This window comes from Anolis carolinensis, chromosome 3 (assembly GCF_035594765.1).
Source record: "Anolis carolinensis isolate JA03-04 chromosome 3, rAnoCar3.1.pri, whole genome shotgun sequence".
Taxonomy (NCBI): Eukaryota; Metazoa; Chordata; class Lepidosauria; order Squamata; family Dactyloidae; genus Anolis; species Anolis carolinensis.
The window spans coordinates 29,619,289-29,642,106 of record NC_085843.1 but is presented as its reverse complement, the minus strand read 5'-3'; the positions used below and the strand labels follow the sequence as shown (position 1 = coordinate 29,642,106).

Below are 22,818 nucleotides of genomic sequence, written 5' to 3'. Positions count from 1 at the left end.
AGGCTAACAAGGAATTTATACAGCATATTTCATTCAGTTATCATACCTGCTCTCTTATTACTTGTCCTCCTTTGCAACAGATGCTCAGCAAGCATTCTATATCCACTGAAAATACTAGTATTTGGGACTGAGTGGGGGCTTTGTAGGATTCTTCATAGGTTTTCTCTTTCACCTTTTTTGTTTTTACTTCCATTAACCTTGGGTTTTCCTAAGATGTTAACATTTTTCTCCCTGTGCATGGAGGATGCTGTCTAAGTGCATAAGGTTTGGCTCACAGAGAACGTTATCATACATAGGGTGGTGGATCTTCTATGGAACCTTACGATCAATTTACTGTACTGCAGTGCCACAAATACTTCATTGCCTAAATAAATAACATCCCTTCTTTCCTAGATTGATATTAGGGCACCCAGTATGATTTTACAGTAACACGTTTTTTAAACATTTCATTTGTAGCCACTTTCCCGCCCTCCGGTACCAGCACATCAGGTTCCTCCTTACAAGGCTGTCTCGGCCAGATTCCGTCCCTTCGCCTTTTCGCAAAGCACACCCATCGGTCTGGATAGAGTTGGATGCAAGCGGCAAATGAGAGCGTCTCATGGTGAGTTTCATATGGAGCTAATGCAAAATGAATAACTAAATTTGCAGGGTAATTCAAAAGATGCCCTAATCAGTTGTAGTGTTCACTCTGTGGTTATAGTACCTGCCATCACAGGAAAACTATTCATGACGACTGAGTTCGGAATTCTTTGGTTCAACCATATTTGTGTGCTTTACTTTTTTCTATTTTTCATAATTTATATTGTTAGTCTATTTCTATTCTATGTTAAGTATAGGTAGAGTATCCCTTACTCAAAATATGTGGAACAACACAGGTTTGGGATTTCAGAATTTTTGGATTTTGGAATACAGTTAGCTATGTTTGCATATACATTGCATACATAATGGAGAAGGTATCCAAGTATAAACACAAAATACATTGATGTTTCATATTCATACACCTTTTATGCATGGAAAAAAGTTTTTGTAGATATCAGACATGAAAGGTGTCACTAGCTCTCCCTATCAGCTCCAGCTCCATGCGGGGACATGAGAGAAACTTGCATTCATTACTTGGCCAGTTTGTTGCTTAATGCTGGGTGGCCTTGGAAGGTTAATCAATATTCTCTGAGAAGGAAGAGAAAGAAAGTTGTAGATTCAACTGCAAGTCCTGTTAAATTTACTATGTGTTATACAGACATCAGGAACTTTGAAAAATAGAAGGAAGCTGTAAGTGAATATAGTTCGACAATTTATAGTAGAGTTCCGGTTATCTGACATAAAGGGGTGGGCCAAATGATAGATAACCGGAACTGTTGAATAATAGAGAGGCCTTATTATCCAAGCAAGGGGCTTGGCAAGGAGGGAAGGGACTTTTGCACACCTTGCATGGAGGAGCCCCTCCAGGGGATGCAGAGGGGGAAGCCAAACTCGAGAGGCACCCTTTGAGCAACTTTTGAAACTTCTCTCTCCAGAGGCAGTGTGCAGGTGCCTCGAGGGAGGCAGGCTCCGAAGGCAAACTCAATGGAAGTTTTATTCTCCCCGCGCCTCACTTGCTCACCTTTGAGGAGCTTGGAGGCTCCCACGAGGCAGCGGATGGCAGGAGGGGGATGTCCATGCAGAAGAGGATGCGGAGCTGCAAGGAGGCGCGGGAGGAAGCCGCCACCGCCACGCTCATGGTCTGCCTCCCCCTCCTCTGCCGCCTCCTCCTTCGCATCCTCCTAGGGAGCCATGAGCCATGAGTGCAGTGGTGGTGGCTTCCTCTGGTGCCTCCTCACATGCTCCGCACCCTCTTCCGCATGGAGCCCCCCCCCCCCCCCGCCATCTGCTGCCTCGGAGCAGCTGGTGGGAGCCTCCAAACTACTCAAAGGTGAGCAAGCAAGGTGCGGGGAGAATAAAACTTCCATTGAGTTCTCCTTCGGAGCCTGCCTTCCTCGAGGCACTTGCCCACTGCCTCCGGAGAGAAAAGTTTCAAACATTGCTCAAAGGGTGCCTCTCGAGTTTGACCTTTCCCTCTGCACCCCCCTGGAGGGGCTCTTCCATGCACGGTGTGCAAAAGTCCGTCCCCTCCTTTGCCAAGCCCTTGGCTTGGAACCTTTCTGCCTAGAGAAACAGTGTTTTTTTAGGCAGCCACTCACAGGGGGCCTCTCCAAGCGCCGGACATCCATGGGGATGGGTGAGAAGCCGGCGTGTCGGATAATACATTGTTTCAGATAAGCACAAGTCGGATAACTGGAACTCTACTGTAATTGGGAATGGCTGGGTGTTCTATATAGGTTAATTGTATGGAACACACTTTTTAGAAAGTAGTGTGAGGCCATTTTAATCTGTTGCTATTTTCTTTACTTTTTTACTTCTTATGCTACTGCTGTGGCTGTTATAATAACTAATTGCTGAGATGATTTTGCCTTGATAATATTGGAATGCATGTTGTAAACTGCTTTGGGTTCCTAAATATATAGAAAGGTTGGGATAGAAACTGAAATGCATACACGGAGAAAAACAGTACAAGGTGGGTAATTTCCTTTTGGAGGGTACTGATTTAACGTAAGTTTTTGTGAACAGAATTTCTGAACTGAGAACATACCCATCCCTTCCTCCTGCAGCTCTCCATGCCACCTTCTACACTATTTATTGATGTGTTTTTATTAGTTTTGCTTGAATGCTGCCTTTCCTCCTTCCTGACTCCCATTCTTTGGGTTTGGAATCTGTGTATAATAGCAAACTGGAGTCCCAAATAGGCAGCATGTTTACAAGCCTTAAAGGAGCTCTGGTGGCCAGTTAGCTGCTGACCTGAATTTGAACTGCTCAGTAATGACATTTATTGTCCTAAATGGTTTGGGACCTTGAAGGAACACCTCTCCATATAATAACTTTGTAAGGACTGATGTCTGCAGGAATGGCCATCCTCTTTGTTCTACCAATGGGGGCGGGGAAGACAAAGTGGGAGGGCATGGAGAAAGTTGTCTTGATTGTGGATGGCCCGCCTTCTTGGAGGTCCAGTTGGTTCCAATGATGATGTCTATTTGCTTCCAAACCAAACCATGACTTTTTATTAAAACCTTCAGGGACACATTTACATCAAAGTGAATACATACAGTACATGGTTTTAAAATGTTGCAGCTTTTAAAGTTGTTTCTACCATTGTTCTATTTAATAAGGTTTTTTTTCTTGTTTCAGTTATGTCTGGTTTCAATCTAGAAGCATTAAACTGGAAGTGTTTATATGGTATATACACCTTGAAACTTGGTGATAAAGGACAAGATATAATTATTTAAGCGAGCAAACAAACAAACGAAACATCCTGCTCTTCCAAAAACCAAAAACATAACAGTTACCAGATTTTACGATCACCATAGTTCTCTGAAATATTGTAGGCTGAAAAACATAGACTGGCACCAGATCTCCCTGTTAAGTATTAGTGCTGTATAGGGGTCTAGATTGAGGGTTCCTCAGTTGATTCAATTGCATCAAACTCGCTAGTGCGTTTGTGTGTCCAGCAGTTCAAACAAAGCTGGACATGTGTCTCGAGACCTGGGTTCAATTCCTCAGCCAGCCACGAGGCCCCGAATTTACATCGCTCTTCATTTACCCTATCCCATTGGATTGCTTTAAAGATAAAATGCAAATGTGGCAATAATTTCAGATGACTATTGAGCATTTTTCAGAGGATGACTTTTTGAGTTTTGTGTTTACACATAGCTCTCTCTCTGTGAATGATTTTAAAGTACTGTAGTGGTATTTACAAGAAATTCTTCAGTTTTGTGATGATCATAAAATTGGTTAGAAGCTGGTACTGTTCAGACACCCACAGTCTATTTGTTTGTTTATTTGCTTTAATGAGAAACCTTGACTTTATCTGGTAATAAATAGCAGCTTGCCAAAATGGAGTAGAATGTGTAAGTAACAGTGCATGTGAGAATAGGCTCAGACTAAAGTTTTAATATCAACCACATTTGTACTGCATTAATTAATTCCCAGGGCCCCTGGTGGCACAGTGTGTTAAAGCGCTGAGCTGCTGAACTTGTGGACCGAAAGGTGCCAGGTTCAAATCCCGGGAGCGGAATGAGCGCCCGCTGTTAGCCCCAGCTCCTGCCAACCTAGCAGTTCGAAAACATGCAAATGTGAGTAGATCAATAGGTACCGCTCCAGCGGGAAGGTAACGGCGCTCCATGCAGTCATGCCGGCCACATGACCTGGAGGTGTCTATGGACAACGCCGGCTCTTTGGCTTAGAAATGGAGATGAGCACCAACCCCAGAGTCGATCACGACTGGACTTAACGTCAGGGAAAACCTTTACCTTTACCTTTAATTAATTCCCTCCATTCCAGAGCTAAGAAAAATGTTTTGACTGCAACTCCCAGAATTCTCAGATAGCTGGCTGGGAGATTTTGATAATTTTTGCCTAAAATGTAACTTTTTCCAAGGTACATTTGACTGCCCTTAAGCATTCCTTGTTTCGGTAGACTGTTGGGAGGTGGGTGGGCAGTGGGCATCTTTTTTTTATTACTACTACTAAACAAGAGGCATTCCAAAACCTTTCCCACTCTACTCAGAGAGTGAGTAGTAAATCCCAGTTTACTTTCACTCCACCTCAATTTTGAAGGTTTTTTAGAAAACTGATAGAAACCTATAGAGTTAGAAGATGTTTGAAAGATCATTTGAGTCTAGTTCTGTGGCAAATCAGGGAAAATAAATTTACAGAGGCCCTGAGAGATGGCTATCCAATCTCTGATTATAATCTCCTTTGAAAGAGAGCCTATCACCTTCCAAGGGAAGCAAACAGCTATTACCAGGAAGAAGATGTCACTGTAACTCTTAACTAGAATTTGAGTCCAATAGTTTTGATCTTAATGTCTAAGCAGCAGAAAAAAACTGTGCCATCTTTTACATTATAGACCAGTGGTTCTCAGCCTGGGTTCCCAGATGTTTTGGCCTTCAACTCCCAGAAATCCTAACAGCTGGTAAACTGGCTGGGATTTCTGGGAGTTGCAGGCCAAAAACATCTGGGGGCCCCAGGTTAAGACCCACTGCTTTAAATGCTTGGAGATGGTTGATGGATGTGACTCAGTGAGGAGAGGTTTATCAGGAGTCTTGATAATGGAACCTCCAAATGCAGCAAGTGTAGCCTTCTGAATATCAGCTTCTGGGAACAACTCGAAGAGAGTTGTTTCCTTTATGGTTTGCTTCATAAATGTACTGAACTACTGATTGTGTGAAAGATTAAAGTGGTGAATTCCCATTTTGATCATGCATGGTTCTTCTCTCTGCTCATGCCATTGTCCATGCCAGCTGGGAGCTGTTCTCTTTAAAAAATAACATTTCCAAGCTCTGCCAGCCATTTTCAAAAGATAGTAAAATACAATTTCTTGCAAGTATGGCGATTGCAGTGCAGTGCAGTGTCGGCTTCTCATTTTCCCGTTGAGCCAGCAGCAACCAGGAAATCACATGGTTTCTGTGGGTGTTTTGAAACTCTTTACACGCGGCAGGGGCCTCAAGGGTCTTTTGATCAAGTCAGTAGTACAAGGCGAGTTAGGAGAAGGAAATGTCCCAATTAAAGAACCAGCATAACTAGTTGTATTGTCTTTGCAAGAAACAGCAGGCTTTTTTTTCAAGTACATGTACTGGATTTACTTTTTGCCTGGAACAGCTGAAACTTTTTGAGCACTGCTTTTTAAAAGTTGACCTAAATGGAGAAAGATTGTCGAGTAAGCTTATTCAGAGATGCTAACTTCTACGTTATGTGTCATGGGCATAGGAAAATAACACCCTGACCGTGGCTGTGCTGAGGAAGGAATTGTTGCATGCTAAGGACCAGTTCTCTAAATAAATAGTTTAGGTTTTGATGTGATAAAGTCTGGCAAGGTCGTTGCTTTATTCGGTCATAGGAATGCTGAAAATTCAGCTTTGGATGCAACTGACTTCTTTCCATGCTCATAGTTTCTCATTAACCACATAGAAGTTATGCTATTGCTCATGAGGATATAAACAGGATATCAAAATAGTCCTGTGCCTAAATGTGCACAGATGCAACATCTTTGAAGTGATGGTGTTTGTTTTTATGTGTTCACAGAGAAAAGAGATTTTCAGAGCAGAGAAGGGTCACAAGTTTTGTGCAAACTTTTAAGCACTGCTTGCGAAAACCCAATTTCTTCTTTCAAAAGACCAGCCAAGACTGATTTCACAGATGGAAGTGCAGTTTTTTTCTGTCTGGGTACTGGAGCAAAGCCACATTCTTTCCCCACTTCGTTCCCATTCAGTCCTTAGAAGAGTTGTGCAATTGGTTGCGAAGTGTTTCAAACAAGTTATTTCTTCAGTTGGGGCAGATGCCTTCTTGAATGAGGTTTTCTCCATTATGGCACTCTGCCTTTGAAATGCTCTCCACACAGTAAAGCTCACCTGGTACCTCTTGTAATTTATTAATGCCAAGTCTAAATAAAAAAAAAAGTCTAAGCATTGACATTTCTGTTTTAAACTACTCTTGATTTTATTGTCCAGTATGATATTTTATTCCTCCTTTCTGTACATTTTTATTTTTCTGTTACTATGCACAGTATATATTTTTTTACTGATTCTGTAGCCAAGAGAGCCCTGAAGGGACATCTTGTCCAGCTTTTTGCTTTCTCATAATTCCATGTCACAAAGGAGCAGGCTACAAAATACATATTTTAGTGAACACCAATGCTTGAAATCTATATATATATAAAAGGGTAATGAAATTTCGGCCTTGAACAAAACAACAAAACTACACATCCCAGAAACACTAAATTTGGCAGCACAACCCCTCATCCATGCCTCTACTTGGAGGAGTCTACGGACAATGCCAGCTCTTCGGCTTAGAAATGGAGATGAGCACCAACCCCCAGAATCAGACACGACTGGATTTAATGTCACGGGAAAACCTTTACCCTTTACCTTAACTACCACCAATTCTTCAATACTTTATTTCCCTTACCACCATACTTCGCCACAGCAACACGTGGCCGGGCACAGCTAGTGTTCTATAAGTTCTCCCAATTATATACAATTCACATCCCTACAGCAAAATCCCAGTGATTTTCAGTTAATTACGTTAGTTGTTAAAATGATTGCTTGAACACGGTGTTTTCCTCTCACCAACATTACTAGTGTTGATGATATAATTTTATCACTATCTGAATGTGTCTCTTGAGTCCTGAAACTCATATATAATAACATGCATGATCTAAAACAGGAAGGATTGAGCCACAGTAAAGGCAGACCAGGCATGCATCCAGACCATACAGTTGATACTGCTATGTTTCCCCAAAAATAAGACACTGTCTTATATATTTTTTCCTCAAGAAGACACACTATGGCTTATTTTCAGTGGATGTCTTATTTTTATATCTATGACCAGTACTCAAGTGTTCAGATGGCGTGATGGCCAGATGCCTACCTCCATCTGGAGGGGGCTGCTGCTCCTGCGAAGGAGGAAACGCTGTGGCGCCCAAGCCCTGTGACAGCAAGAGAGGCGGCCCAGCGAGTAGCACTCCAACATCTTCCTCCTGCAGCAAGAGTGCCGAGGAGGAGCCCTGCAGTTGTGCTGTCTGGGGGATAAAGCCTGAACAGGTCCTTCGCCTTCTTGTAGTGTTTCCCCTTTCCGGGGCTTGCCACTGCTCCTGCTCCGTCCATTTGGGAGACTTTGGAGTGCCTTGCGCTATGGCAGAAGGAAGGGTGGTTGTCTTCTTTACTGTCTGCCTATCACTATATCTTATTTTCAGGGTATGGCTTATATTGCACAAATGCTTAGAAATCCTGCTAAAGCTTATTTTATGGGTATGTCTTATTTTCAATGAAACACGGTACTATAACTGCTGTGGCTCTATCCTTTAGAATTGTGGTATTTGCAGTCTGATAACACATTAGAGATTCTGCTAGAAAAGTATAGAGACATATTTTAGGGGAGTTGACAAGAACTTTTGAGCAGAAAATTCTAAGTACCTCCCCAAACTACAGATCCCAAAATTTCAAAAAGTGAAAGCTAGAGTGCAGCCAAGCTGCAATGATTCTGCAGTATTGACACACTTTTGGAGAGTTCGGTGATGATGTCATTAAAAGTCTTGAACTGGAAGATCCAGGTTAACGTCATCACTGAACCGTGATTAACAGGAACACACAGAGACAGTTACAATCCACTTTGCTGAAAATCTGTAGCCTTCTATATTTAATATTTAAAACTGCCGTTTGCCACTTACAGTCTGAAATAATGTGGTTGCAACACAGCTTGCACCAAGTCATTCATTTTTAAGCATGTAATGGAGAGAAGAAACCCAGTACAACCTTTTCCTCTGGATTGAACAAAAGAAAAATAGATACATCTGAATAGACAGTGGCATTCTTACTCAGAATTGCAATAATAAATCTGTAAGGCATTAGACCTCTGTGTGCATGCATTATGTGGATGAGCACTTTCTGTGTGCCTGGTAACTTCCTCCCTAAGGGTCCCCCATGATGTCACTGAAGGCACTAAACTCACAGCCTGCGCTGTACAGGGAGTGAGCTGTCAGTTTCAAAGTAGTCTCTGGCCTGAAATGCACAAACAGAAGCTCAAAGCAATGAATAAGCTATTTCTGCATTTCCAGTAGCTTTTAGCCTCCCTGGTCCACAGTGATTTTTTATTTAAAGGGCTAATCCTTACCTATTAGAAACCTAATTCTACCTGGTATATCGTTTATTTCTGGACGGCAGGATGGTAGCCAGAGGGGAAATGGTCCGCTTTTGGAGTCTGGAGAGCCTTCAGATAGGTATGTTTATGTAGGAGATGAACTCCATTTATTCTCTGTGATGTTTGCATTTGAAACGGTTATAGTCATGGGGTTTGACTTGATATTTAAATAACGCTTGCACTAGTAAAACTTACAGATCTCGGCAACATAACGTTGTGAAAAAAACAATTCTGAGTTGGACTTTGTTTTGTTTTTAGCTTTGACATTCCATTAGAGAGATAGGAATTGCCTATTCATGTCTGTGTATTTATTCCTGGCAGTAAACAATAGAGACATGGCTACAGAGAGCAAAAAAAACAGTCAGCTCTTTGTGACTCTTTTAGAATACTTGTGTATAATATTTGTGCATTAATATTCACAATACATGACTGTATAAAACAAAGGAGATGAGATATTCCAACTGCACTGCTAGTTTAGGAGCAATTTGTAAATCTATATCTAAGTGACCTTTCACTGTGTGTGTCTATACTGCAATTTTCTAAGCTTATCAACTTCCATTTTGATTGATAATACCACATTTCAGGGATGTTTCTTATGTTGTAAGTTATTAGGATAGAGATTAATACTTTCTAAATCAAATTTGAAGTTAAAGTGTTAATACCCCAGTGTTAGGCTGAGTGACAGTATATACAGAGTTGGTCTTCGGAGGAATCAAATCCACTAAGAAACCATGTTTCAGACAGGTTCTTATTTCCTCTCTTAAAATATGTCTCACATGATACAGAAAACCTTGGTAAGGTTAGAACTCAGAACAGTGAAAATGGGAAAGAGATAAATGGTTGTATGTGGCACTTTTGTCATGCTGTACAGAATGTCATGGGAACCTAGTGAGTAACGTTTGGAGAGGTCCAAAGTATGAGACGTTGCCACCACACTGAGCTTTTCTGCACTTTGGTGTGGCTTTCACATTTCATCTCTAAAATGTCTCCAATAATACAAAAAGCATGAGAAAGGTTAGAATTCAGACCAAAAAAAGCAGAACAAATATAAATGCTTGTATTGTCATGAAAACTTAGTAGCTAATGTTTGCGGATGTTGAAGACATTGTCACCACACCGAGCTTGGTACGATTTTCCTTCTCCACCATTGAGTTGGGGAGCCAGTAGCTGTGCAGCTCCAATTACGAGGCACAATTGAAGCTCTAGATCACTACTTCTTAAACTGTTGATCCTAACCCCAAATGGGATCCCTGTATCTCAGTGGTTCTCAACCTGTGGGTCCCCAGATGTTTTGGCCTTCAACTCCCAGAAAACATAACAGCTGGTAGGCTGGCTGGAATTTCTGGGAGTTGTAGGTCAAAACATCTGGGGACCTACAGGTTGAGAGCCACTGCCGTATCTCAATGTTGGAGTCCTGAAAAATTTGGCAACGGTAAAAGTTTGTGGCATTTTTAGACAATTTGCATTAATCTACTATGCGGTGTTTACAGTGGACTTTGTAGAAGTTGCTTCAACTATACGTCATAAAAAGGAAAATCAGCCTATTCAGCAAGTTTTGCAAATGCTGGTTTGTTATCAGTAAATGTTTGATTTTTATACCTATGTTGTATGCCTATATATTCGGGATCACGTAAAAATTTGTCAGGTCAAAAAGAATCCTGCGGGGAAAAGTCTAGATCCTAGGTTCAACCAGGATGGTAGGCTCTCCTGCCCTGTGTCCCAGGCGGCCTGCCTTGTATTTCCGTTGACCTTAGCACTTCTGGCCTCTGTAGTAAGGGTTGTTCACCCATTGCCTAACAAGTGAGATTGTACTTGCTCATAATGACATGAAAGAAAAAAAGTGGGGGTGCTTCCTTTTGGAATTACCCAACTTGCACATAATGTGAGATGAGATTCAGCTACGCTATGATGCAACATCAGAAGGTTACCATCTTTTTCCAGCCTCTAAAGTTGAATCATCCAGTCTTGAAATTCTTCTTGCTATCACTTTTATATGATGCCTATTATCTATATTGTTTGCAAGACATTTTCCTTAAGGATGCTTAGTATGAGCATTCTACCTTGATTTGAGTTTGTATGTTATTGCTGAACTGAATATGAAACTCTCTCAACTTTTCCTGCAATATCTCAACATTCAAAAATGGTTTGCAAAGCAATCTTAGAACCAAGAAATTCATTTGATAAGTACTTTACATGAGATTATTCCTTGAATTCCCTGGGTTTTGGAAGAATCTCATTCACAGATGATCCTTCAAACCGCTCCTACAAGGAGGTATTTTTAAAATTTGTCTAATTGGTTCCCTTGCTTCAGTTCTCATTGCTTCTATCAGTGCATGTGATAGTTCCAAATTCACTAATCACTATACCACATTATCCTTTCTTGTTTTCTCTTTGTTTTTCTACAAACACATTTTGTGTAGGAAGGCTTTCTAATGGTTAGACAATGTGTTTGTTAATTACATTTGTTAGACAAATATAAAACAAGTTCCCTAAATATAATAAGAATATCAATTAAAACAGAATAATAATAGTTTTAAAATCCAGCTTTAAATCTTTTAAAAAAATCTAACCTAATGAAAACATTATTGTAATGGTACAGTAGAATGTAATACCAACTATAGGAGTAAAAAAACCCCCAGTAAATATAGGAGCTAAAATTGCCATGTATTACATTAATTTTAAAATGCCAGAGAGAATAGCAAAAAAAGTCTTTAGTGCCATTTGGCCATGGCTGGGGAACTACCATTTAAATGATTTTCTCTTTCATGGCCACCTCCAAAACTAGACTGAATGAGCCTTTCATAGATGACTTAAGACAATGGTGTACACATAGAAGTGTTAAACTAGGAGTCACAAGTCTCAGAGCAGCTGATGGAAATAGTGCAAGCTACTATTCAGCACACTTGGAGGACATTAATATGGGAAAGGCTATAGTAGACCTAGCTGGCAGAATTTTGGATTATACTATATACTCCAGATTGCAGATCTGATCATATTTGGCGGTGTGACCCTTCATATAATATATGTGCTGTATGTAAAAATGAAAGTCCTGTGGCATCTGAAAAATTAACAAACACATTTTTTATAATGTGGGATTTTTTGTGGACCATGACCCACTTCATCAGATAGGTGAATTTTATCCAGAATTTTAGGTATACATACAGAAGAAAACATGTGGTTGGGGCAAGGACTGTAGGGAGGTCAAAGAAAAACTAAATGTAAAAAGTACTGATAGTGACAATGAACATTCACAGGGAATAATACAAATATTCTGGTACTATTTGCCATACACAGTACAATCACTGCAAATAGTAAACACATTAGGGAGAGCTCTAGACTAGTTTAGCATAGCTTTTGTTGACCTTTTACACTGGGCAAACATTCAAAAATATTATTTCCTCCAAATTGTGTGCTTTAAAAAGTGGTACAGTTAAAATACAGATAGCAAACACGTTCTTTGCACAAGGAATGTTGTATAGCCAAAACATTAGTGGCAGCACATAAGAGGAAGGAGACGTACAGAAATCTCATGGTTTGTACCAAAAGTACAAGAAAATCATTTTGGGAGGGGAAAAACCCCTAAAGCAGATAAAACTCCAAAACAGCCCTATGAAGACTATGCTCATTGGGAACACACTGCTGATTGAATTGAGAGAGAGGAGAAAATGGAATTGAGTGTTCTAGAAAAAGGTAAGACTGGGCATGAACACACAATACTGCAGTATTTTTAGGTTGTATCCATTTGGCATAATGTGTACACTGGCTCTTACGATAATATTGATTCAGGATTCTCCCTGTCCTCTTTCTTCCATGAGTCTTTTTGTACTTCATGCACGTAATTAAAATAATGGGAAGATCAGAATTCCATGCCTATTTAATATGAATTACCCCCCTCCCCTGCCAAAAATTACGATACTGACTTTGATTATACCCTCATGACTCAACATTTCACTTCCATGCCAGGTGCTGTAGATGGTGGGACTGAGTCTTCTGCCTTAGGGGATGACAACGGTAGTGAGGAAGATTACAGCTATGAGGAGCTCTGCCAAGCCACCCCGAGGTATTTGCAGCCTGGAGGAGAACAGCTAGCCATCAACGAGGTAATTAAAAAGAGGAGTTGTGTGTGAATCTTGCCTGCTAACTTGATAGAGTTTAAACTTCACTGAGAAACTATCAGATTTGTGAATTCATAATCAACTTACCCATAGGTCAGATCAAAATGCATAATTCTTTTATTGACAACTTCTAAATTATTTGTCATGTTGAGAGGAAGATATCTCTGTAGACAGGTTTAATTAGCACAATATCTCTATTTTCTGCATCTGCTGCTTTCATCTGCAGATAGCTATTTCATGCATTTGTCTTTGGCCATCCCAACAAAATCGTTGCTCTTCACTGAATATTTATGTTTCAGTTGATAAGCGATGGGAGCATGGTGTATGCAGAGGCACTCTGGGATCACGTGACCATGGATGACCAGGAATTAGCCTTCAAAGCTGGGGATGTCATCCAAGTCCTTGAAGCTTCAAACAAGGACTGGTGGTGGGGAAGAAATGAGGACAAGGAAGCCTGGTTTCCGGCTAGTTTTGTCAGGGTGAGTAAAGCAAGATGTTTATACCTTTTGCACAGTGTTGTGCTCTTCCTCGCTGTATGGCTTTTCTTCCCACTCTAACATTGACATGGTAGCAGATTGTTGGCTGGAGTTTGCCCCACCTGGTATCAAGGTCGAAATTGTGTACTTTTAGATTTCTGTATAGCTGTCCTTCATATAAGTACACTGCATTATTATTTCAGAGCTCAGAAGAAGACACTAAGAAAAAACATACTCTATTGACAACATTTATAAAGCAATGGAATCCATTAGTTAGTTCATCCAGTATAATTTAAAAAATTAATTTTGTAGTAAGAGTTATTCAGTTTCAATTAGTCTCTGTGAACCCTTTGCTAATATTCTTCCCTTCCTCTAAACTTTGCCATGTCTCTCTTGAATGGGATATTACGCATGTGTGCACACCCTTGGGAGAAATCTACATAGTTAAGCACAGGATGAAGCTGCACAACTGTTTTTAAGATGTGTGAGGGTAAATTTTACTTCTGTTTCTGTAAGAAGAAGGGGAATAAAAAGTAAGAGAAGGGGAAAAGGCTATGAGTCAGTGGATTCACACTGGTATCGCCCTTCCTGAATGTGTCCTGTAAAATCTTCAGTTAATTGCCCAATTTTTGACCATTAAAAAACCCTGCTTAATTAGAAAAAAGGCTTACTTACTCCAACATTTGATAACAAAAGTTATCAACCAGTTGCTTATGAGAACCTCACAAAACAAGTTGTAAGCTTAGCTTCACTGTCAGGCTCATGTTGTCCAGCAGCTGAAATACAGGGTTATAGTGAATGTATATGCTGTATGCAGGGCCGTAGCCAGAAAAAAATTTCAGGAGGGTTTTTGAAAATTTGGGGGGGGGGGTTTAACCCCTAGCACACACCCCTCCCCTCTACAAACCTGTCAATATCTGCTTGAGATAGTGCCTGGAGGGACTCTTAATGTTTTCTGTCTCATAGACTTAGCATGGGGATTTGGTTAACCAGTTAAAATTCATGAGTAAACCAGGTTTTTTTTATAACCTGAAAAATTTCGGGGGGGGGGGGTTGAACCCCTAAAACCGCCCCCTCGCTACAGGCCTGGCTGTATGTGCTCATGTATAAAGGAGATTGACTTATATACCAGTAGATGTGGTATCCAAAAGAACTAGTAGCCACTGATAGCCCCATCTCTCACCAATATATCTAGTCCTCTTTTTAAGGCTGTCCAATTTGGAAGCCATCATTATTTTTGCAGGAATAATTGAACTATATATTGAACACTTATCAGCGTTGCTGCATTAACAAGTGTATTGTGTCGTTCCAAAAAGTGTTCTGCATTCATGAATGCTTTGCAGCCTGAGGACCAATTAGTAAATTGCACTGCTCTTACAATGACCATTAAAGGAAGTTAACCAAAAAAAATCTTCCAAGTCTTTTGAAATGTGTCCATGCCAGTCAAACACCCAAGGATACTAAGCATTCCAAGTTGCTGAATCTTTGGGGGTTTTTTAAATTTAATTGCATACATAATTAATCACTTTTAAAAGCCTATAGCAAAGACTAACCTGTCAGTATAAAGATTTGAAAGGTTTTCTCTTAAAGGTTGGTTGATTTTAATTAGAAACTGCTTTTTGGCCACTTTTTATTTTATTTGTTTCAAAGAGATCTCTTTAATGCTCATTTTTAAAGGATTTACTTTAAATATCTAATCTCATTAACCTTGCACTGGACAAAGAGATGAATTTTCTAAATATTAATACAGTAGTTGTGTTTAAAATGAATGACACTGTATAAAAGGGGTTGGGTTTCTTAAGAAAGGGTTTTAAAGATTGGTATCTACATGAAAACTATTTCACTTGCACATTTATGTAATAAGGTTCTATTAGGATCTTCCTGGCTCTCTCAGCAGCTGTCCACACCATTGACCATGGTGATCTATGGGTCTGTTTCTGTGGGTTGGGCTACAAGGCACTGTAGTGTGGTGATTCTCCTTCTATCTCCTGGGCTAGTTCCAGAGAATTGCACTGGGCATTCCTGTTTCTCCTGCTGTTCAAATTCAAGCCATTGATGAGGTTATTAAGAGTTTGGAGGTTGGGTAGCGTTAGTATGTTCATAATATTCAGCTCCACTTCTCCTTGTTATTGGAATCGGTTGGGACCGTTCAGTGCCCAGATGCTGTTATGGGCTGGATGACAGCCAGCAAACCGAAGATGCATCTCAGCAAGATAAGAGACTCTGTAGATTGATGGCAATTGAGAATTGGAGAAATGATCTTCTCTGGGTGGAGCTTGTATTCCTCCTAAGGGAACAAGAACATAGCTTGGGAATACTTCTGGATCCATCTCTGTCTCTGGATGCTGATAGACTGAGTCCTTGAGACCAGCTTCAGGGGCTCTGCTGGCTATAGCTTTTCCTGGGCAGAAATAATCTGGTGATAGTATTATGTGCTATCCAGTAACTATCCAATTAGACTACTATAATGTGTTTATATGAAGCAGTTCTTAGAGACAACCTGGAAGCTACAATTAGTACAAAATGAGCCACTTGATTACTGATCAGAACATTCTATAGAAACCATATAATACCAGTTTTAAATTAACTGGCTGGCTGTCAATATGCCTCCAGTCTGAATTCAAGTTCTAGTAAACACATCTAAATCACTAAATGGCTTGAGATCATGGCACCTGGATGTCTTACGAAGTCATCGGTTTATTTCCTACTGGTGAACAGTGTTACATTCCAGTTAATTTAGTAGAGATGAAACTCCAGTATGTATAGAAAACATAGGAGACTGGCTTAGCCCAAATCAGATTGTCTCTATTTATATAGTTTAATATTGCTTCTTCAGACTGGCTGCGGCTGTCTAGGTTCTCATCACCTTCCCATTATCTTCAGCTTCACAAACACTTGGTTCATTTAGGAGGTATAGTTTTAAAAAGTAGCTTCTGAGTGTGGCTACTATCTGAGAGTTTCTTCCCTAGAGTAGCATTCCAATTAACCCCTACCTTTGATCCCACTCACCCCACCTATCTGGGGCTTGAAGCCACAGTGTGCAGTATCCAATGTATATTTTTAAAAAATGATAAATACCTTTCTTTTAGTAACAACTAATTTTGTATTTCCAATGTTGTCTGCACTTCAGTTCATGTTGTTTTTATTTTTTTATTATTCCAGCTTCGAGTCAACCAGGAAGAACTTGCAGAAAACTGTGGCAGCCTCCAAGATGAAGAGCCAAATGCAGAACCTGGGAAACACCGTCAAAAAATGGCAGAAAACAAGGATCAGATGAGAACAAATGTTATTCGGGAAATAATGAATACAGAACGAATCTACATCAAACACCTCAAGGACATCTGTGAAGTAAGCTATAAAGCTCTTTATTGTTACAGGAAAGGTCTAGCTTTGTCTTGGAGTGAGGAATATGTGGTCAGATGGACTCCTCACCCATCTTTGCCCCTTGGCTGGTGTTCAATGTGAGCCTTCTGTTGCCTTTGAGGACCACCTATTTGTCAGATGGAGAAGGCAGGTGGAGAGAAATGAGCATCATTTGGTGAATCTGGAAGAGGCAAAGCAATACTCAGAAACAAGATGAAGGAAATAGAAAAAGCAGAAAGATCAAATGGAATGAGGGATGAAGGAAGAACAAAAGGCGGTGAGAGAAAAGACTGACAATTGGAAAGGTGAAAGTAACAGAAAGGTAGAGAAACCAGACTTAGTGGGATGGACAATCACTGCTGCTGTTGTTTGCTGCTATCAAATCAGCTATTGCCTACAGCGAGTCAATGAATGAGAGGCCTCAACGTCACCTTGTCATCAGCAGCCCTATCCAGATTTTGCAAACTCAGGGCCATGGCCTCCTTGGATGAGTCTATTCATATGAAATGCTCTTTTCCAACTGCTTTCTACCTTGCCATGTGTTTTTGGGTTTTTTCTTTCTTTCTAGTGAGTTCTCTCTTCTCATAATCTGGCCAAACTGTGACAATCTCAGTTTAGTTATCTTGGCTTAACTGCTTTAGCCATTTGTTTAGCTAGTCGTGTTTTGCTCAAGGCATCCAATAATAGATTTTCCCCTCATAAAATGCCATAGTACAGGTATTTTGTGATTACTACATATTTTTTTTCTAAAGTAATCGAGAATCTGACTTAATTGGATCTGGATCTGTCCTGACACTCTAAATTTACATTGTTAATGCCCACTTCTGATTGATGTTTTGTCTTGGCATCTGGCCCTTTTTTGTATACCCTCCCACATTTCAGTAATGAAAACAAGGACATATGCCACCAAACAAAATCAGAAAGTGGCCAAGTTGACAAAACATATAAATGAGAACACATACACAATCTGAGAGATGCTGCAGCAATTTGTTGTTGGCTGAGTCAGCAGGAACGGACAAGATTTCTTCTGCCAGTTTTCTCCCCCATGTTTATTAAGTTGAATGCATATGATTTTTTGCACTTTGAACTAAGTTCACAGCTTTTGAAGCAAGTTAAGGATAATGGAGGAATATTGTATATTTTTAATAAAGCTGCAAAAGCAGGAAGGCAGAAGATTATTTAGGACTGTCTTTGTGGGGACAATTATCAACTGTGTCCTGGGGGTGGGAGAAGGTCCAATACTCTCCCTAGCTACTGTGTGCAGAGAAGATGTGTTTATATAGGGGAGCCATATAATTTCCCTATCTTCAATTGTCCAAAATGTTAAAGTCCAGAAGGACACTTCCATGTACTCTTGTCTTTTTGCACATTTGAATTGTCTGTAAAGACCTTTGGTGTGAACGTCTCCTTTTGATCAATTGTTTCCAAGATCAGGACCTGTATATACACCCATTAAGATAAAGTTAGGTTGAAATGTCAAAAAAAGAAAAAGGAAAGAAAATATTATCTGAGAACAAAGGGAGGCTCAGAGCACAACTGCATTTCTCTAATCAGCTGTGGTGTTAACTAACATAGTACTTTATTGGGTAATATTATTTAGGAAATGCAGTGCAACTGTCCTGCTTATAAGTTTAGTTTGCTATCCATCTATTTCCACAGGGCAAATATTTTTTACTCAAAGTAAGCAACAAAAATTATGACAGCCGTGTATAATTTGTATATGAGCTGGCATTCCGGGCTCCTTTTCGCATTGGTTCTACAGTGAATTAGAATTTAAACTATGTAACTTGATATTTTGCAAAGAAAAAGAAAAGTAATCTTGATGTTTTAATGTTTAGTGCTTTCATTTCCTTCATCTGTTTTAACAAATATTAAGATCCTTGTTCGTATCATTTCTAGGGGTACATTCGGCAATGTCGTAAACATACCGGCATGTTCACTGCAGCCCAGCTAAACACAATATTTGGAAATATCGAAGACATTTACAAATTCCAAAGAAAATTCTTAAAAGATCTAGAAAAGCAGTACAACAAAGAAGAGCCCCACTTAAGTGAAATAGGAGCCTGCTTTCTTCAACATGTGAGTTGATAATTCTGTTGCAGGAATGTGATCTATAACTGTAATGCATACAAGCCAAATGTTAAAGCATTCCCAATCCTTTATATGTTAGGTGCAAAAATCTGTATGCTATGCTGTGAATACATGGAGCTGAATGAGGTAACAAAGAGTCTTACACATTTGTGAGACAACAGAAAATGTCAAGCTTGTTTCGCAATGTGTACTGAAGTCTAGAACAAGGTTTATGTGCTTGCCCAAAATTTCACCCTACATGTAAGCAAGCAAGCTACAGTTACATGTAGGGCTACAATCACATGTGTCTCTATTACCCCTGTATATCAGAAAGCATGAGTTTTTAATATATTTTGATACCTGAAAAAACAAACTGTTTAGCTGTATCGATAAAATATGTTATTCTTTTTAATTTAGCAAGAAGGTTTTGCCATATACTCCGAGTATTGCAACAATCATCCCAGTGCCTGCATTGAACTCTCCAACCTGATGAAACAGGGCAAGTACCGCCACTTCTTTGAGGCTTGCCGCCTACTGCAGCAAATGATTGACATTGCCATTGATGGTTTTCTGCTCACACCTGTTCAGAAAATCTGCAAATACCCGCTGCAACTGGCAGAATTACTTAAATATACCACTCAGGAACACAGGTAAGGCAAATAATTTGTATATATTTTTAATGGTGACATTTCCAGATTCATCCACCATAACTTTTCAAAGACATAACCATCTGAATCTGTATGATTAGCACCTTTGAAACTAAGATGTTGGTAGTATAAACCTTCAGAGATACATGAGGTGAAGTGCCTAGGAACAGACTTTTTCAGCTATGAAAGAGATGGCCAAGACCATATCAATTTCATAGAACCATTGTCTTACCATCAGTGTGGTCGTCAGTGATCCCAACTGATCGCAGAACTCCATGTGAGTGCCTAGCCCGCTCTAGTACCTGATGCTGGCATTATCAAAAGCAGAAACAAGATGAAGGAGGGATGCAATCTCACCATTTTTTTTCTGGTCACGTTGATGTCCCTATTGATGTCAGGTCATGACGTACAGGAGCTCACACTGAGCTCTGTGGCCAGCTGGGAGAAGCAATGGCAATGACACAGGCATGATCTCTACCCTTTTCCCTGTACTGATGAAAGGGATGGAATCTATGCCCCATGTGGGCAATGAGCCAATCCAAATTAGATTCTGTTCTGCTATCCATACTCTGCTAAATCGTCCATACTCTGCTAAATCTGCAGGGTTACTCTGGTGTTTTGGGCAAACCCCAGAGCATCCCCTAATGCAGGGGTAAATTCAACTCACACAGTTCAACTGATGACACGTATCACAAGTGGAGAAACTACATGCCAGAGCAAACTCAGAGTGAGTCTAGGTTATAATGCCCATATCAATATGTCCATGCAGTTAAGAGGCCTAGGTTTAACTCTTAGCCAATGACAAAGCTTCTAGATGGCCAGCCGGTGCCTTTTAGTTGCCATACAAAGTTTCTGTGAAGACAAAAATCTATGAAAATCTAGGGAAATCTATGGGAGTGCTTTCACTGGTGGAACACATGCTTTTCAAGGAAAAGGTCCTCAATTCAGTCCTTGTTACTTCCAACCACTAGCTAGCTATCTGTTACTTAGCTATCTGAGAAGAGACATGATGGCCATGTATAACTATGTGAGGGGAAGTCATGGGAGGAGGAGAAAGCTTGTTTTCTGTTGCCCTGGAGATTAGGATGTGGAACAATGGTTTCAAACTACAGGAAAGGAGATTCCTCTTGTACATTAGGAAGAACTTCCTCACTTAGAGCTGTTCAGCAGTGAAACTCTCTGCCCTGGAGTGTGGTGGAGGCTCCTTCTTTGAAGGCTTTTAAACAGAGGCTGGATGGCCATCTGTTGGGGGTGCTTTGAATGAGATTTTCCTGCTTCTCGGCAGGGGGTTGGACTTGATGGTCCACAAGATCTCTTCCAACTCTATAATTCTATGATTCTGTGAAAATTGGAAATCTTTCTATTCCGGACATCTGGAGAGTCACATCCAGCTAGAGTAAATAATATTAGACTGCATGGGCAAACAATATGACATAATCTACAGCAGCTTTATAAATGAATGAGAGAGAAATGCAAGCTCTGCATTGTTTGGAGCCAGTTGTCTGTGTCCACAGACAATGATGGTGAATTTCTTTCCTTTTTCCCCCTGTTCCATCCTGGAGCATTCATGTTGTGTAGCAAATTGTAGCATAAATGGAAGCTGTATTTACTGAGATGGTTTATCACCCCACTGGGAACATGTAAGATTGTGTTTGTGAAAGCACTATGTCAAAACCTTTCTGCTCATGTAATAGTTACATTTTCAAGTGCTTTTGAAATAAGTGATCACTTCTATGCATTTAAATGAGACTGAGTCCCTTGAGAGGACTGCACCAGCTTGGCTTGTTTTAATCAGGTCAGTGGTGCCCCTTACATTCACCTCCAAATTGGGACCATCAGGAAAGCCTGTTCTGATTCCAAATCAATTTTCAGCTACATCTTGATCGGCCAAATCTTCTTTTGTCAAGGGTCCTAGCACAATTCTTGATGTAGAAGTGTTCAGTTCACACACTGACTCAGTTAAGGTTCTGAATCCTTAATGTTGTGGTTAATATACCCAACCAAGTCAGGAAGTTACACTGCTGATGCCACATTTTCTTTCAGTACAATAATCCCGCTCCTCGTAGTTCTGTTTTCCCTCTCCAGCCCCCCAGCATTGTTCACGATTCAACCGAGCAGGTCTTTTGTGGGTGTGGGAGCTGCTTTGTTGCCTGTTTCCTTCCTCTCCAGTTTTCTTCTTCGGTATTTGCTAAGCTCTGTCTTAGAAATGGCAATGAAAAGAACTGTCTTTGCTTTGTGTAGAAAAGGCCAGGGTTTCCCCTTCATTTAAACTGTTCAGTGGTGCTCTTTGCTTATACAAAAGGACTGCTGTTTGAGCAATTGTGTCTGCTCAGCGTGAGCATCTCAGATTAGCAGCAGCAGAAATAGACTCCCGTCCCCATCTTCCCCATGGCTCTCTGTCTTTCTGAGCATGTGAATGAAACTATAGCACAATTTTTCTCTGCTATAAAATTATCCACTGAATTGCACAAAAAGCCAAAAGAGTGGGGGTGGGGTGGGGAGAGAGAACAGAACATGACAAGCTATGTGTGTTATTAAAGTACTTAGTACTTTTTTGCAGCATGTATATATTTAGATACTAGTATAATAAAAATGTACTGCCACCTACCCCCAGATAACAACCAAACTTTGTGTCCTATTCATGAAAATCTAATTTGGAATACTGATACTTGTTACAATATTGATGTTCTTGTTTACACATCTTCCTACTGTCAGACTGCAGGCAGATGTGATCAACTGCATGCAATCTTCTATTTTATTTATTACTAGCATGGGTACCCGACATTGTCCGGGTTATTTGAAACAGACATTTTTTAAATTAAATGCAGCAGGTTTTGGGTGAACTACAACTCACATCATGCCAGGTTAACCTCCTCAAACTCCATCAGTATTTGAAGTTGGATATGTTGGGCATGTGTGGCAAGTTTGCTCCATATGTGTCATTGGTGGGGTTCATTACGCTTTCTGGCTGCAAGGTGAACTACAACTCCCACCATGGTGGGTCAGTCTTCTCAAACTCCTCCAGTAGGTTCAGCTTGTCATGGGGGTTCTATGTGTCAAAAATGGTCCCGGTGTGTTGTTAGTGGGAGTCACAGTGTCTCTGGATGTAGAACTACAACTCCCAGAAATCAAGGTCAATCCCTTCAAAACCCCAACATTTGGGCATATCAGATATGCGTGTCCAGATCTATTGTTATTTGGGTTCACAGTGCTTTCCGGATGTACGTAAACTGCAATGCCTATAAATCAAGGTCAATTGTCTCCAAACCTCTCCAGTATTGTCCATTGATCATGGGAGTCCTTTGTGCAAATTTGGTCCAGGTCCATTATCGTTGGGGGTCACTGTGCTCTGTCTTGATGCAGGGTGAACTACAACTTCCATCATGTTGAGTTAGTCCCCCAAACTCCTCCAGTATGTTCA

The 22,818-nt window shown here is 40.4% G+C and overlaps 1 protein-coding gene and 1 long non-coding RNA gene across 13 annotated transcripts in view; one reads left to right on the top strand and one right to left on the bottom strand.

Annotated features, from left to right (window-relative positions):
* spata13 (spermatogenesis associated 13) overlaps window positions 1–22,818 on the top strand; it is a 199,631-nt gene that overhangs the window by 164,305 nt on the left and 12,508 nt on the right. For 11 of the 12 annotated variants that reach the window (XM_062974647.1, XM_062974649.1, XM_062974650.1 and 8 more), the window contains 6 exons: window positions 457–601; window positions 12,690–12,826; window positions 13,141–13,320; window positions 16,480–16,665; window positions 18,580–18,759; window positions 19,168–19,400. In XM_062974647.1, coding sequence (XP_062830717.1) covers window positions 457–601; window positions 12,690–12,826; window positions 13,141–13,320; window positions 16,480–16,665; window positions 18,580–18,759; window positions 19,168–19,400 — 1,061 coding nt within the window. Of the gene's footprint in view, window positions 1–456; window positions 602–8,578; window positions 8,806–12,689; window positions 12,827–13,140; window positions 13,321–16,479; window positions 16,666–18,579; window positions 18,760–19,167; window positions 19,401–22,818 lie in introns of those variants that run through there. The other variant, XM_008108019.3, reaches the window with a different exon arrangement.
* Window positions 12,941–16,530, bottom strand: LOC134297371 (uncharacterized). The gene is made up of 2 exons (XR_010004087.1): window positions 16,396–16,530; window positions 12,941–13,439 (listed from the first exon to the last, which is right to left on the bottom strand). It is a non-coding gene; the product is annotated as an uncharacterized LOC134297371 (long non-coding RNA).